Raw genomic sequence first — 17,424 nt, 5'->3', positions numbered from 1 at the left:
GAGAGCAGAGTCAGCCTGAGCTTTCTCACGCAATGTACATCTTCACAAGGTGCTAGGACGGGGGCATGTGATGAAGCTACAAAGTGGTAAATTTAATACAAATTGGAGAACATTTTTCTTCACTCAACGTGAAATTAAACTCTGGAATTCATTGCCAAAGAATGTAGTAAAGGTGGTTAGCTTAGCAGTGTTTAAAAAAGGTCTGGCTGACTTCCTAAAGGAAAAGTCCATAGACCATTATTAAATTGACTTGGGGGAAAAGCCACTGCTTACTTCTGGGATAACCCTACAGGTTTCCTGAAGGATTATGAGGAGGCAGAAGAGAGGAAAAGCTGGATCAGAAGCCCTTATTTGCAGGACAGTCTGTAAAATCTTGATTTCAAGAGCTGTTGTGCATACTCATTATCGGAAATGAGAATCTCCATCACACATGGCTCTGGTTTGTGTAACTTCACAAAGATTATTTGACTAGACTCTAGACTGCTGCTGTTTGATTTCATGTATTTATTTCTTACATCACCTTTTCACAACTAACGTAGTTATTAAAATGTCACAGTAATTGCTCTTTTCCAACAATAATAGCTTTATAATAAATACAGGCTTATTAAGGCCACTTTCTAGCCTCTGAGTGTTTCTTGGTGTTACTTATTATTGAATTTGTCATTGTCCCTTCACAAATCTGCTGACAGACAGAGAGGAAGAGAGGGTGTGGGATGGATTTTCACGTACTTGTATGTTGTATTTCTATTGACTTTGGCAACACGTGTGAAACTGTCATGGCCATAAAATTACCTGAATCTGATATTTTTGTAACCCACTTAGAGCATTTGAGCAGAAAACAGGATAGAAAAATGAACTGAACGAAGGTGAGAGACAGAGATAGAGACCAGGAGGGAGGTGGGGGGGGGGGGGGAGAGAGAGACATGAGACAGACAAGAGGGACGGAGAGAGAAAAAGAGAGAGAGAGAGAGAGAGAGAGAGAGAGAGAGAGAGAGAGAGAGAGAGACACCAGAGGGGACAGAGAGAGAAGGAGGGAGTGAACTAAATGAAGGGATGGGGACAGAAGGAGGGAGTGTAGGAGATAGATCGGGAGGCAGTTGAAGAGCGTCAAGAACCACCTTACCCCTTTGCCTCTGTGGTCTCAATGAAGGTAGTGCAGGTCTTCTTTTTGAACAATTTGGGAATCCAGCTCTGTGGAGAGACAGAAAGGGATACATGAGTGGGTCTGGGAAGGGAAGGGAAGGAGTACCTGTGTTTGACCAGGCTATTTGCATCTTGGCTTACATGTCCCACATAAATTGCTGGGGAAACACCCACCAAAGTGGGAAAACAAAAACACTAGGATTATGAGGAAAAAGTCAAAAGGTGTAGTGTATGCAGCAGGACACTTCCACGCACAATGAAGGACAACGATGTAGTTATTTTGCTTACATATCATTTAGCAAAGTTTATTAAGGTTGGTGCATCTTTTTCGGTGGGAAATTCCCACATTATTATTCAATTCCAAAAAAAAAAGAGACAAGTATATATTTATGTATGATCTACATCTCACAATAAACGTACCATCAGTCCTCTTATTTTTTCTGGTCTTATATTGTAAATAAATACATTATTAATTGTATGTGATGAAATCATTTCTTCTGATGCTATTCGTTTATTATTTGTACATATATTTTTCTTGTCGCAGACTCCTTAAGCAGGCACTTAAGTACTTAAGTATTGCCATACTGGGACAGACTGAAGGTCCATCAAGCCCAGTATCCTGTTTCTAGCAGTGGCCAATCCAGGTCACAAATACCTGGCAAGATCCCAAAACAGTACAATACAATTTATGCTGCTTATCCTAGAAATAAGCAGTGGATTTTCCCCAAGTCCATTTTAATAATGGCCTATGGACTTTTCCTTTAGGAATTCATCCAACCCTTTTTTAAACCCCGCTAAGCTAAGTGCTTTTACCACATTCTCTGGCAATGAATTCCAGAGTTTAATTACACATTGAGTGAAGAAATATTTTCTCAGATTCATTTTAAATTTACTACTTTGTAGCTTCATTCCGTGCCCCCTAGTCCTAGTAGTTTTGGAACAAGTAAACAAGCGATTCATGTCTACCCATTCCACTCCACTCATTATTTTATAGACCTCTATCGTATCTCCCCTCAGCCATCTTTTCTCCAAGCTGAAGAGCCCCAGCCACTTTAGCCTTTCCTCATAGGAAAGTCATCCCATCCCCTTTATCATTTTCATAGCCCTTCTCTGCACCTTTTCTAATTCCACTATATCTTTATTTGAAATGCGGTGACCAGAATTGAACACAGTATTAGAGGTGCAGTCACACCATGGAGTGATACAATGGCATTTTAACATCCTAATTTTTGTTTTCCATTCCTTTCCTAATTATACCTAACATTCTATTAGTCGAAACACGGTGATCTTGGTGTTTTGATGGCATGACTTTCTCTTTGATTCTGGTGCACATCCTTATAATTAATATTATTGTCAGGGTTTGAGGGATGGGATTAGGGGGGGGGGGGGGTTGAGTGTTGTAGGAATTTTGTAGTTTTGAGGGTCCCAGAAGTGTGAAGCTATAAGATCTCAGGCTTCCTGCCTTGCTAAGAAGACTCTTTGATGCATTTTCGTTACCATCAGGGGGAAGTTTTCAGCTGGCGGAGCTTGGGATCCCCACCAGCTACCATTAACATGTGCTACTGTTGGGTGGGCCTGAGCCCTAAGTGGGTGGGCCCTGGCCCACCTATGGCTATGCCACTAGTTATCAGTGCCACAGGGGCCGATGCATAGCTTGTCTCTGTGTCCCGGAGACCTTTAGAGGCTTCCACAGGGTGGGGAGGTGCAGATTACAAAACATGAGGCATGAATGAACCAGAATTATCCTGGGCCCCCTACAGTAAGACCACTCCCCTGACACTGCACAGACAGGAGAGACTGCCCACTGTACCAATAAGAGCCTTTGCACTCCCTTCAGTGAGACTTCTTCCCTGACACTGCAGAGAGACAGGAGAGACTGCCCACTGCACCAATAAGAGCCTCTGCACCCCCTGTAGTGAGACCACTCCCCTAACACCGCAGAGACAGGAGAGACTGCCCACTGCACCAATAAGAGCCTCTGTACCCCCTGCAATGAAGCCACTCCCCTGACTGTTGAGACAGGAGAGACTGCCCACTGAGTCTCTGAAGTCTCTGCTGTGAGACTGCTCCCCTGTAATGTCATCTGTTCTATGGCAGAAAGTAACTTGGCTCTCTGACACCAGTGTGTTGCTACACATAGCCTTCCCCTCCCTGATTGTACACAGTTCTCTTCTCTCATTTCTGGATCACTGCCAGAGGAGGAGGAGAATTAAACTCCTGCTAAAATCAGGAATCCAACCTGCCCCTGTGACACACATGATCTAAGACAGCAAGGATTGTGTGGAAGGACTGAGTGTCCCTGTAACATCCTGTCATGAAATAGAAGGGACTGTGCAGAAAGTCTGAGTGTCCCTGTAATGCATCCTGCCATGAGACAGCAGGGACTGTGCAGGAGGACCAAGTGTCCTTGTAACATATCCCGCCATGAGACAGCAGGGACTATGCAGGAGGACCAAGTGTCCCTGTAACATATCCCGCCATGAGACAGCAGGGACTGTGCAGGAGGACCAAGTGTCCCTTTAACATATCCCGCCATGAGACAGCAGGGACTGTGCAGGAGGACCGAGTGTCCTTGTAACATATCCCGCCATGAGACAGCAGGGACTATGCAGAAGAAATCAGTGTCCTTGTAAGACATCCTTCCATGCAAGCAGGTACCGTGCTTTGTAACATAACCACTATCAGTTCCGAGGCCCAGAATTGTCTCAGCATTTACAGGCAGTCTGAGTTTTCGGTGAGTTGACTTGCGGTGCAAGCAGGTTTCTTGAAAAAGCACAGGTCTTCTGAGCATTTTCTCTATGCCTGTCCCCCTTCCTCATGGTGACGTGGAGGGGCATAATTGAACGTTGCCGGCGATCTATTTTGGCGGCGGCGCAACAGCTGGCCGGAACCGTATTATCGAAAAAGATGGCCGGTCATCTTTTTTTTCGATAATACGGTTTAGCCCGGCCAGATGCCAGAGTTCGCCGGGTTTGAGATCGCCAGTTTTTTCAGCGATAATGGAAAAAAATGCCGGCCATCTCAAACCCGGCGAAATCCAAGGCATTTGGTCGTGGGAGGCAGGGCTGGTGGTTGGGAGGTGGGGATAGTGCTGGATAGACTTATAGGGTCTGTGCCCTGAAAAAGACAGGAACAAATCAAGGTAAGGTATACACAAAAAATGACACATGTGAGTTTATCTTGTTGGGCAGACTGGGTGGACTGTGCAGGTCTTTTTCTGCCGTCATCTACTATGTTACTATGTAATGCACTGGTCCCCCTCACATGCCAGGGCACCCTAGGGGGCACTTCTAAAAATGTTTAAAAAATACAAAAAAGCTCCCAGGTGCATAGCTCCCTTACCTTGGGTGCTGAGCCCCCCAAACCCACTCCCCACACCTCTACTCCATTACCATAGCCCTTATGGGTGAAGGGGGGCACTTACATGTGGGTACAGTGGTTTGGAGGGGGATTGGAGGGCTCAACACTTAGCACCACAAGTGTAACAGGTAGGGGGGGTGGACCTGGGTCTGCCTGCCTGAAGTGCACTGCACCCATTAAAAACTGCTCCAGGGACTTGCATACTGCTGTCAGGGACCTGGGTATGACATTTGAGGTTGGCATACAGGCTGGCAAAAAAGTGCTTTATTTTTATTTTTTTTTTCGTGTGGGAGGTGGTTGGTGACCACTGGGGGACTATGGGGAGGTCATCCCCCATTCCCTCCAGTGGTCATCTGGTCAGTTGGGGCACCTTTTTGAGTCTTGGTCGTGAAAATAAAAGGACCAAGTAAAGCCAGCGAAATACTGCTTAACGCCGCTTTTTTTTTCATTATCCGCGAAAGCCAGCCATCTGGTAGCCATGCCCATGCCCGCCCATGTCCCGCCTTCGCTTCGCTGACAACACGCCCCTTTGAACTTTCGCCAGCGAGGCGACGGGAAAGCTGCGATGCTGTCAAAAAAAGCAGCTTTCGATTATACCGATTTTGCCGCTTTTCCGAGATCGCTGGCCGTCTCCCGATTTATGTCGGAAGATGGCCAGCGATCACGTTCGAAAATAAGCCCGATAGTAAAATAGTAGATGACGGCAGAGAAAGACCTGTACGTTCCATCCAGTCTGCCCAACAAGATAAACTCATATGTGCTACTTTATGTGTATACCTGACCTTGATTTGTATCTGCCATTTTCAGGGTACAGACCGTAAAAGTCTGCCCAGCACTTGCCCCGCCTCCCACCACCAGCTCTACCACCCAATCTCAGCTAAGCTTCTGAGCTATCAAATCTGTGACCTCTTCCCCATCACCTCAGCTAGAGCCTCTGGCACTAACCACCTGGTGACAGCGGTGGAGCAGGACTCGGGTGTTGTACACTTGGTTCATTTCAAATATGATCCTCCAGAACCACCTTTGTTGAGTTCCAAACCCCACCCTGGAATACTGGTATTTCCTCTCTGCAAGTCCACACCTGTGACCCTGCACATACACTAGCCAGTCTGGTCTTTGTGCAGCTCTGTCCTGTCCCTGTTCCCAGAATCTGGTACCTGGTCCTTCTCCATGGCTGCGGCTCTCTGCAGATCCCTGGGTGGCTCTCTGCCCTTCTTGTGTGACTGAGAACAGAGCTCAGGTGATCCCAGTCCCAGGTGCTGTAGGGATCCCAGGGAGTACCAGCTCCTGTCCTGAAAGCCACACCTCCCACCTTCCCCAGCTGTACCTGGAGCCTGGACCTGCTTCCCCACCCCCTGAGTCACTGCAGGGACACACCCAGACAGAACCTGTTCAGCAAGGTGTGAGCCATTTTCAAAGAGACTACCTCATACAACAGCCAGAACTGACAGCCTGCACCTGGGCAATTTACTGAGCCTTGGTTCTAATCCCTGGATCTGCCACTGACCGTGTGACCCTGGTGGGACTCACTTTAACTCCCTGTGCCTGAGCTCTAATCCCCGGCTCTGTCACTGCCTGTATATGACTCTGGGGAGAGTCACTTTATTTTCCTGTAGCTCAACTTTAACCCCGGGCTCCGTCAGTGACCCTATGGGTGGCCCTAGGGAGAATCACTGTCTCTGTGCCTGAGCTCTAATCCCCAGCTTTGTCACCAACTTTCTGTCTATGACCCTTCCATGAGTCACTGTCTCCCTGTGCTTGAGCTCTAATCCCCAGCTCTGTGCTTGAGAAAGAGGAAGAGCTATTAATTCTCCATAGGGTAAAGAGGAGGAGCAGGAACCCCTCCCTTTCTCCTTCCCTTCTGCTCCTTCCTTGGCACCTCAATCAAAATAATGTCAAGGAATGTGTCTGGGCTGTTGTAATCTTTACTGCCAAAGATTAATGAAGTACAAACTGCAGCTCCCAGGTCAAGCAGTGAGAGTCAGAGAGGCAGACACACACACACACATATGCATAGAGAGACAGAGATGCACACACGTACAAAGATACATGCACACACAAACAAACAAACAAACAAACAAACACATAAACCTAGGCACACACTCATATAAAAGACACACACAGCTGCAAACACAGACTCAGATACACACACAATTCTGCCGCTCCCATTCCTGACAGAAACACATGCCTTGTGAAAGAGCACTTTTCAGACAATTGGGGCACCTCTATCAGAGGGAACAAGGCATTGTCTCAGGGAGACTAAGGGGTTATCAGAGAGGGCTGGGTGATATATCAGAGGAATTGTTCTTCAAACCCCTAGAATAAGGAGTATTCTCTGTAACAATTTAGAAGGCACAGAGAAGAAAGGATTGGTGGCAGTCTTGAAACAGGCAAGATTCACCTATCTCCATAAGAACTTCTCCTCCTTCCTTCTCTGGGATCCTTCAAGATCCTTCCATTTCTCTGTTTCAGTATAGGTCTTCTCCATATTTCCTGATTGTCTAGCTTGAGAAATAATGGCCAATGGGGGGGGGGGGGGGGGGGAGAAAAAATCCTAATAAATCCCAATAAATAAATATAGAAACAGAGAAACAATGACAGATAAGAGCCAAATGGCCCATCCAGTCTTCTCATCCACATCAACCACTATCTCCTCCCCTGTCCCATGCTTTCTTAAATTCAGACACAGTCCTCGTCTCCACCACCTCCACTGGGAGGCCATGCCACTGGTCAACTACCCTTTCTGTAAAAAGTATTTCCTTAGATTACTCCTGAGCCTATACCCTCTTCACTTCATCCTATGCTCTCTTATTCCAGAGTTTTCCTTCATTTGAAAGAGGCTGATCTCCTGTACGTTAATGCTGTAGATGTATTTAAATGTCTCTATCATATCCTCTCTCTCTCCTGCCTTTCTTACAAAGTAGACATATTAAGATCTTTGAGTCTGTCCCTAGACGCTTTATGACAGAGACCACTGACTGACAGGGGAGAGATATGACCCTACTGGAGGAATAATGAAGGACAGGGGAGAGATGTGGCTCAGCAGGAGGAATAATGCCTGATAGAAGAGGGATATGACCCTACTGGAGGAATAATGACTGACAGGGAAAAGATATGACCCTACTGGAGGAATAATGACTGACAGGAAAGTTATAGCCCCGCTGAAAGGCCTCAGACCTATCAACAATCGATAGGTAGAAACCAATTTAATTTCACAGCTGGAAAATACTCATATCAAAACCAGCTTCATTTTATACGATAAGCTGGAAAAGTTTTCTATATTTTTATAAGCTGGAGTTCTAGTTTGTACCTTCTTTTTATAGCCAGAGAAAGGCAGGTTGCTAAGGGCAACAGGCTGGGTCCTCTTTCTGTATCTGCCTGATGCTCCTCCCAGGCCTAATTCAGAAGAGCAGGTGAGATTCATAAAGGTTTACAACTTTCCGATGAAATACCAAATCAACAAAGGTTTCTGCTATTTTTTGTGTTGATCACCGCACTGAAGTATCACAGATCACCAGCTTGGGCAATCGTCCTTCATTTTGGTTCAGGGTTAAGAGGCAGCCATTTTGTTTTCTGCTCCAGCCTAATAGGAAGCAAGGCATAAGCACAGACCTGCCAAGTCTCCCGCATTCGGCGGGAGACTCCCGCTTCGGCTGGTCATCTACCGCACTCCTGCCAAAGCAGGAAAGTCTCCTATTAACATACTTGTTCTCTGAATATATGTGATTGTTCCTCCCTTATAACTGTGGTCCAAGACAAGGAATTAAATTCATTTGTTACTTGGGAGATTCTAATTTCCTGTAATATATTTTCATGTTCAAGATTGTAAACTTTTAAAATTTTAAACATCAATAAATAAAAATTAAAAAAAAGACTGACTCTTAAAAGAAACAGGCAGTGTTTGTTTGTATTTAAGACTGACTCTTAAAAGTGTGGGCGATACCGCTGGCGGCCACCAGAGGGAGCCCCGCCTTGGAAGTCGGCATTGGAGCCAGATTTGCTTCCCTGCTGCCTGACAGCAGTTCCACAGGGTTGGACAGAGAAACCGAGTCTCTCCCACAGGGGCGTAGCCACGGGTGGGCCTGGATGGGCCCAGGCCCACCCATTTTCCCTCCAGGCCCGCCCATCCACATCCTTCGCGCGCTGTCGCTGCCCTTTTGTCCCGCGGAGGCAGCGTTCAGTGTTTCCATCCTGCCCTGTCTTTTCCCAAGCTCCGCTGAATCGGTCCCTGCAAGTGGAAATTTGGAATCCTTCTCCTTTTCGGCCGTCGCGCTGCACTGCCATTCACACAAGCAGCTTCGCTCCTCCCTGCCGCGTCCATCTGACCCTCTCTGATGCACTTCCTGTTTAGGGCCGGATGAACGCGGTGGGGGAGAGCGAAGCTGCCTGTGTGTATGGTGGCGCAGTGCGACGGCCGAAAAGGATTCCACTTGCAGGGACGATGCAGCGGAGCCTGGGGAGAAGACAGGGCAGGAAGGAAACGCTGCCTCCACGGGACAAAAGGGCAGCGACAGCGCGGGAAGGATGTGGATGCGCGGGCCTGGAGGGAAAGCGGCTGAGCTGCTGGGACACGGAAGGGAGAGGAGGAAGGGACGAGGGAAGGGAGAGAGAGCTACTGGGACATGGGAGGGAGAGGAAGAAGGGACTGGAGGGAAGGGAGAGAGCTACTGGGACATGGGAGGGAGAGGTAGAAGGGACTGGAGGGAAGGGAGAAGCTGCTGGACATGGGAGCAGTGGCGTAGCCAAGGGTGGGCTTGGGTGGGCCCAGGCCCACCCACTTTGAGCTCAGGCCCACCAGTAGTAGCACACCTATGATGTGGCCGGCAGAGATTCCCACGCTGAAAACTCCCAACAACTGTCCCTCCTGCATACCTTATAAATAGCAGATCTTCGCCTGCAGGAAGCAGCGACTGATACATACTGCTTACACCGGCCCCACAGCTTTCCCTCTGACGTATTCCCGCCTATGCGGAAATAGGAAGTTGTATCAGTGTGAAGGATGTGAGGCCTACATGAGTAGTGTGTATTAGTTGTTCCTCACTGAAAATCTGAAATTTAAAAGGTGTGCAGGGGAGGAGGGATACTTGAGAGACCATATGGCATGCAGGTGAGAGGAGAGACCAAATCACCTATGGGATGGGGTGGGGTTCTTCTGCCCACCCATCTTGGGCCCAGGCCCACCCAAAATTGGGTGTCTAGCTACGCCTCTGCATGGGAGGGAGAGGAAGAAGGGACTGGAGGGAAGGGAGAGAGCTGCTGGGACATGGGAGGGAGAGGAAGAAGGGACTGGAGGGAAGGGATAGAGCTACTGGGACATGGGAGGGAGAGGAAGAAGGGACATGAGGGAAGGGAGAGAGCTACTGGGACATGGGAGGGAGAGGTAGAAGGGACTGGAGGGAAGGGAGAAGCTGCTGGGACATGGGAGGAAGAAGGGACTGGAGGGAAGGGAGAAGCTGCTGGGACATGTGAGGGAGAGGAAGAAGGGACTGGAGGGAAGGGAGAGAGCTGCTGGGACATGGGAGGGAGAGGAAGAAGGGACTGGAGGGAAGGGAGAGAGCTGCTGGGACATGGGAGGGAGAGGAAGAAGGGACTGGAGGGAAAGGAGAGAGCTACTGGGACATGGGAGGGAGAGGGACTGGAGGGAAGGGAGAGAGCTACTGGGACATGGGAGGGAGAGGAAGAAGGGACTGGAGGGAAGGGAGAAGCTACTGGGACATGGGAGGGAGAGGAAGAAGGGACTGGAGGGAAGGGAGAAGCTGCTGGGACATGGGAGGGAGAGGAAGAAGGGACTGGAGGGAAGGGAGAGAGCTACTGGGACATGGGAGGGAGAGGAAGAAGGGACTGGAGGGAAGGGAGGGAGAGGAAGAAGGGACTGGCGGGAAGGGAGAGAGCTACTGGACATCGGAGGGAGAGGAGGAAGGGGCTGGAGAGCTGCTGGACAAGGGAGGAAAAGGAAGAAGGGACTAGAGGGAATGGAGAGAGCTGCTGGACATGGGATGGATTGGATGGAAGGGAGAGAGCTGCTGGACATGGGAGGGAGAGGAGGAAGGGGCTGGAGAGCTGCTGGACAAGGGAGAGAGAGGAAGTAGGGACTACTACTACTACTACTAACTAGCATTTCTAAAGCGCTACTAGGGTTACGCAGCGCTGTACAATTTAAACATAGAAGGACAGTCCCTGCTCAAAGAGCTTACAATCTAAAAGACAAGAAAACAATCTAAAGACAGTGAACAATCTAGAGGACGAGTGAACAGTTAATCTGATAGGGTGGATAGATTGGGGTATTTTGTATATCTCGAGTGGTTAGGCACCGAAGGCAGCATTGAAGAGGTGAGTTTTAAGCAGAGATTTGAAGATGGGTAGGGAGGGGGCATGGCGTATGGGTAAAGGAAGATTGTTCCAGGCATGGGGTGAGGCAAGGCAGAATGAGCGGAGTCTGGAGTTGGCAGTGGTGGAGAAGGGTACTGAGAGAAGGGCTTTGTCCTGTGAGCGGAGGTTACGGGCGGGAACATAGGGGGAGATGAGGGTGGAGAGGTAGTGAGGAGCCGCAGACTGAGTGCATTTGTAGGTAAGGAGGAGGAGCTTGAATTGTATGCGATAACTGATCGGAAGCCAAGGACTGGAGGACTGGAGGAGAGAGCTGCTGGACATGGGAGGATAGGGAGAGAAAGAGGGGAGATGGATGAAAGGATGCAGAGAGAAAGGGAAGAGACTGGAAGGATGTGGAGAGAGAGGGGAGACTGAACAGAAAAGGGTAGAGAGATAGAGAGACACTGGATAGAAGGAGAGGGGAGACAGAGACACTAGATGAAAGGATCAGGAGAGAGAGTAGATGGGTGGAAGGATGAGGAGAGAAAGAGGGAAGACACTGGATGGAAGGGTAGGGAGAAAAAGGAGATGCTGGATGCAAAAGAAAGAGGGGAGACACTGGAAGGATGGGGAGAGAAAGAGGGGAGCTGCTGGATGGAAAGAGGGAGAGGACAGAGTAGGGAAAGACTGGAGAATAAGAGGAAGGGGCATGTGGAGAACAAGGGTGAGGAAAAGATGAAAAGCCATAGGTGATGAATGGACAGGAAACCCTGGCAAGAGAAAGACGAAGGAAAGCAGAATCTAGAGACTGGGATCAACACAATGAGAAAAAGTAAATGGCCATACAACAAGGTAAAGAAAATAATTTTATTTTTAATTTAGGATAAAGTAATATGGTACCTGTGTTAATAAAGTTTCAGAGACCAGTACTATACTACAGCATTATACTGACCCGAGGCAGGAGGTTTTGGCCTCTGAAAACTCATTGAAAAGGGTGTTAGGCTATGAAATAAATTATTTTCTGAAACCTGATGCACTGAAAAGCAGCACTTTACCCCTGTGTGACAAATGCATCTGATAACTGTGACTAAATTTTGCTGGGGAAGAGGGGTAGAAAGAAAATTTTGTGCCCACCCACTTTAGGTTCAGGCCCATCCAAAATTGGCAGTCTGGCTACGCCACTGCTCTCCCCTCCCCTGACTTTTCGTTTTGACGGGGCGGAGAGGTTTCTCTGGATTACTGTGTTGCTGGTTTCCACAACGGACACCTTAACTGAGAAGCCCGCCTGGGCTCAGAGACACCTCCACGGGGCTTGTCCAGAGGAGCATTGCTGCCCCCCCCCCACCCCCAGCCATCGGACCTAGCTGTGCAGAGGGCACGCTGGAAGCCCAGCTAGGGGTGGAACTCACAACTGGAACCCGAAGGGGAGATCGAGGAGCCGGTGTCTTGATTTGGCACGGGCCTCCCTTTAGCCCACAGCATGATGCTGGAGGGCGCTCCGGGGCTGGAGAAAGAACGGCCTTGCGTGTAAGTCACCAGGAGGGGGAGAGAAGGTCCCAAAAGCCTGCCTGCCCTCATAGAGCCATCTCCCGAGCTCCCCGAGAGGGACCTACCTAACCCTTGCGTGTGTCCACCGGGGGGTGCTGGTGAGTGCTCCCCAGAAGTCTGAATGAGGGCTGGATTTGTTCCAGGGGGTCGGACCGAAAGCCTGGGATGCCCCCTCCAGAGGTGGCAGCCATGACTTTTCGTTTCAACGGGGTGGAGAGGTGCACCGTCTCTCCCGCTGTCTCTCTCTTGTCCCGGTGAGGGCAATTTTTTTCTTCCTGTCTTCTTCCCCTCTTCCGTCCACTGATCAATTTGGCACTTCAGACCCAAATGGGGAGTGCCCTTGCGGGCCAGCCAGTCTGGTGTTCAGGCAATGCGGTTTCTCCCTACCTCTTTGGGTCCTCTTGGGAGGGCTCCCTCCAATGGGAGCCCACCGTCTTCGGCGAGGCTGAGACATTCAGCAGTCTCCGCACAGGCGACTGAGCATGTGGGGGGGGGGGGGCTGTGAGAAGGGTTTCGGCCGAGGTCCATCCGCTCCCTCCTCTCACGTGTCCCTCCCTGAAAAACACATTCCTCTGGCGTCCAGTGGCATGTCTCTCTCTGCGTGAGGTTCCTTGTTCCCGCCAGCTGTGTTGAGGCCCTTCCCTTCCACTTGTTATGATTGGAGAAATGTGAGCCCTTGTGCCCCGACTGAGCACAGCTAGGATGGAGTGACACCGCACTTGGTCAGGCAGCCAGACAACCCCTAGCTTCACTTGGGGAGCGATCGCTGTTCCCTGGGAGTTGAGCCCCCAGGTTTCGGCAGCCACCAGGACTTCTGGAACCAGCGGGGTTGCACGACCACTGACCAGACAGGCAGGCAAACAAACAGACACAGTCCAAAAGCCAGGTAAATCCGTAGGGCAAAGAGTAGTCAAAAACAGTCCAAGGTCAAGGCAGGCAACAAACAAGTGAGGTCTGGAACACTGGAACTGAAGGCAAGGAGCACCAGCGTAGACTTCAAACACAATTGAGGCCAAAGCAACGAAGGACTGGAGGCAGGGCTTTAAATAGTGTAGGAATCAGTCTCAAACATGTGCAGCTGATCCAAGATGGCTGCCCCATCTGCAGAGTAGCACAACACCCAAATATGGGCTTCCTTCCTGTTCTCGTATACAAGATGGCTCCCCCCCTCCTGAGCTAGCCAAGATGGCTGCTGTCCTTGCTCCAAGCCGGATGATGGCTGCCGGACTAGGAAACCGAAACATGGCTGATTCTCCTGAGTCAACCAAGATGGCCGTGGTCTTGCTCCAAGCTAGATGACGGCTGCCAGACTTAGGAAACAGAAACTGAAACAGACCTTCCTAATCTTGATCCTCAGCCCTTTCTGAGGAACCTGTGGCCCGAGTCAGTCTGGAGGAGCGCCGAACAGGTGAGGAACGTAACACCACTGCAGAGCGGCCCCTGCTGCCAGTCCGGCTTGCCCTCTGGGGTGTGTCTGGTTCTGTGACGCTGCAGCTATCTGGTTGATCCTGCCAGTAGCATATGCTTGTCTCAAAGATTAAGCCATCCACGTGTAAGTACAAATGGCCGGTACAGTAAAACTGCGAATGGCTCATTAAATCAGATCTATATGTCAGATCTCATAGATCCTACCTATGAGGAATACAAAAAGAACAGCACGCACATTCCTCAACCTCTACTACCCCAGCTGTAAAGGACTTAAATATAAATCCATATATGCTTCCAGCTTCTCCTACATATGCACACAACTATGGAATGCACTACCGAAGACAATAAGAACAACGCACGACCAAGCAATCTTCCGTAAGCTACTGAAAACTGACCTATTCAAGAAGGCATACCATAACGACCCATCCTAAATACTAAACAATCAGACTCTACAACACCTAGACAAAACCGAACTCTCTCCACTTACCTAGTTAACCTCATTGCTATTAACAAAAGCACGCTATATGGACTACCACTTTATTCCCCATGCTGAAAATGAACTCTTTATAGTTGATTATCCAACCTATGTTATAACTCACTCTATCATTCAGGAACCTATACGTTATACCATAATGTACTCAACTTTACCATGTATGTAAGTGCCTTAATGTAATACCATCTGTAATCCTTAACCCGGTAATGGCGATCGCCATTACGGCATAGTGTAAGCCACATTGAGCCTGCAAATTGGTGGGAAAAGTGGGATACAAATGCTACAAAAAAAAAAAAAAAGTTATGGTTCCTTTGATCGCTCCATCTGTTACTTGGATAACTGTGGTAATTCTAGAGCTAATACATGCCGACGAGCGCTGACCTTCCGCGATGCGTGCATTTATCATACCAAAACCAATCCGGGGGCTCACCCCCCCCAGCCGCTTTGGTGACTCTAGATAACCTCGGGCCAATCGCACGTCCCCATGACGGTGACGATACATTCGGATGTCTGCCCTATCAACTTTCAATGGTACTTTCTGCGCCTCCATGCTAACTAGTTATGCGACCCCCGGTGGTCGGTGTCCAACTTCTTAGAGGGACAAGTGGCGTTCAGCCACATGAGATCGAGCAATAACAGGTCTGTGATGCCCTTAGATGTCTGGGGCTGCATGCGCGCTACACTGAACGGATCAGCATGTGTCTACCCTTCGCCGACAGGTGCGGGTAACCTGCTGAACCCCATTCATGATAGGGATTGGGGATTGTAATTATTTCCCATGAACGAGGAATTCCCAGTAAGTGTGGGTCATAAGCTCACGTTGATTACGTACCTGCCCTTTGTACACACCGCCCGTTGCTACTACCGATGGTTTAGTGAGGTCCTCGGATTGGCTCCGCTGGGGTCGGCAATGGCCCTAGCGGAGCGCTGAGAAGACGATCAAACTTAGAGGAAGTAAAAGTCATAACAAGGTTTCCATAGGTGAACCTGCGGAAGGATCATTACCGGAATTCATGCCTGTGAGAGAGGAGGAGATCTCTCTGCCTCCTCCCGGTGCGCCGACACGAAGGCCTGGGGTGCCTCCCCGCTCGAGCGTGCGGGAGGGCCGGGCGAGAGGGGAGATGTGTGGGAAGCGTCTCGTGAGGCCCGTATGGACTCCCCTCGGATGCCGGAGGGGCCGACGCTCCGACCCCCCCGCCTGACGAAGCTCCGTGGTTCCCGGATGGGGAAGGCGGAGGGAAGCCAGGAGGGGTTGGGCCGTGGGACCCTTCTCTCCCTGTGCTCTTTCCTGGGACCGTGGAGAGCCCGAAGTGTGAGGGAACGCGGGTTCTCTCCTGTGACCTGTGCAGGAAGGGGAAGGAGGGGCCCCCGGTGTGCTGGACGGGCATGCCCTGTCGAATGGGCGGAGGAGTGGGGAGGGGACCGAATGGGCAGGGAGGTGCCCGGATGGTCCTCCTCCCTGTCCCCGAGCCTGTGCGAGGGACGCCCTGTCTGGTCGAGCATGGTTCCCTCTCGATGGTTCCAGGTACCTAGCGCCGACCCCGGCGATGGGGCGTGGTGGAGGTTTGAAGACTCAAGCGATGTGGGGTGGCCGTGGTGATGGATGCCGAGGGCCCTGGTGCTGTATGCCTCGGGTTCCCCGTGTCTGCGAGAGAGAGGGGGGGGGGCCCTGCCACCTCCTCCTCCCCTTCCATGCCGGTCATCCTCCTCCTCCTCCACCTCAGGGGACGGAGGCTCCTGGGCTGAGTGCTTGGACTCTGAGCCTCTGGGTGCGTTTTCCTTTCTGCCAGTCTCCGTCGACCTGTGGTGGCGTGTTGGGGCTTGTCTGGACACCGAGTATCGTGCCCCTTCTGCCGCAATAACTCGGTACGAGAGCGAAAGTGTGACTCAAGGGTGGATCACTCGGCTTGTGCGTCGATGAAGAACGCAGCTAGCTGTGAGAATTATTGTGAATTGCATGACACATTGATCATCAACACTTCGAACGCACCTTGCGGCCCTGGGTTCCTCCTGGGGCTACGCCTATCTGACGGTTGGCCGTTCTGTCAATCGCCTCGGCGTTTTTCTGCCAAGCGTATGGCTGGGGCCGTTCGCAGGGTCTCTTTCTGGAGGGGGTCAGGGTGGGTCCTCTGGGCCCGCCCCTCCGCCGCTGACACGTGCCTCCTCTGACCCTTCGTCCCCTCAAGAGCAGACCCGGGGAGGGCGCCCTCGCCAAGTGGTGTTTGGGACTGAGCGTGGGACCCGGCTGTCGCCTTTGGCCCTGGCTTAGGTTACCATTCGTCCGGATTTCCCCGGACATGTCATCTTTTTGAGGGCATGTCCGGGGCATCCGGCGGATTTTGCCTGCACCCACGTTTGTCCGGATTTCTGGACAAACATGGGTGCGGGTGCGGGCAGGCACGTGCGTGTGGGCGGGCGATCGGCGCCGTGGGTCTGGTCTCCCGTCCCCTCCCCTTCCTTACCATGTTCCCTGGTGGTCTAGTGACGTCTTCGGGGCAGAAAGAGCCCCCTCTTTCCTGCCCGGAGCGCTGCCTCCCTGTCTATCATCCTCCTCGGTCTGGCTGGGAATTCAAAATGGCCGCCGAGAGTTGAACTCTCGCTAGGCCGCTTCAACTCTCGGTGGCCATTTTGAATCCCCAGCCAGACCGAGGAGGATGCAGCAGGCAAGGGCAGGCAGCGCTCCGGGCAGGAAAGAGGGGGCCTCTTTCCTGCCCGAAGAGAAGACGCTACTAGACCACCAGGGCTAGATAGTAAGTGAGGGGGGGGGGTATGTGAGGAGGGGGGGAGGGGACTATGTGATGGGGGGCGGGGAATAGGGGCGGAATGAGGACCCGAAGGGGGCGGGGCAGGGCGGGGCATGAGGGGGGCGGGGTAGGGGGCGTGACATGTGTCCTCTTTTTCAGAGGACACAAAATGGTAACCCTAGCCCTGGCGCACGGCTGTCTGCAGTCTGACCTGAGGCTGCCTGCGTCAGCCCTTCCGCCGGTTCTCCGTTGTACCTCCACCTGCTTTGTCCTCGAGGGCCTTGGCATCCCCTCCCCCCTCTCGGGAAGAAAAGAGGAGCAGGAGGAGGCCCCTGTGGGCCTCCCTCCCTCCCTTCCTTCCCTACCCATTTCAGCTACAACCTCAGATCAGGACGTGCA

The 17,424-nt window shown here is 51.0% G+C and overlaps 1 protein-coding gene, 1 non-coding gene and 1 pseudogene across 2 annotated transcripts in view; 2 read left to right on the top strand and 1 right to left on the bottom strand.

Annotated features, from left to right (window-relative positions):
* Nucleotides 1-17,424, bottom strand: part of TRPM4 (transient receptor potential cation channel subfamily M member 4) — a 145,589-nt gene that overhangs the window by 52,407 nt on the left and 75,758 nt on the right. The window contains exon 2 of the mRNA XM_030197953.1: nucleotides 1,124-1,191. Coding sequence (XP_030053813.1) covers nucleotides 1,124-1,191 — 68 coding nt within the window. The remainder of the gene's footprint in view (nucleotides 1-1,123; nucleotides 1,192-17,424) is intronic.
* Nucleotides 16,164-16,317, top strand: LOC115467467. The gene has a single exon (XR_003941754.1). It is a non-coding gene; the product is annotated as a 5.8S ribosomal RNA (ribosomal RNA).
* Nucleotides 17,410-17,424, top strand: part of LOC115467460 — a 6,073-nt pseudogene continuing 6,058 nt past the window's right edge.

The sequence above is a fragment of the Microcaecilia unicolor genome, chromosome 3 (assembly GCF_901765095.1).
Source record: "Microcaecilia unicolor chromosome 3, aMicUni1.1, whole genome shotgun sequence".
NCBI lineage: Eukaryota > Metazoa > Chordata > Amphibia > Gymnophiona > Siphonopidae > Microcaecilia > Microcaecilia unicolor.
The sequence above is the reverse complement of the archived record's forward strand: the minus strand, read 5'-3'. Positions and strand labels throughout refer to the sequence as shown.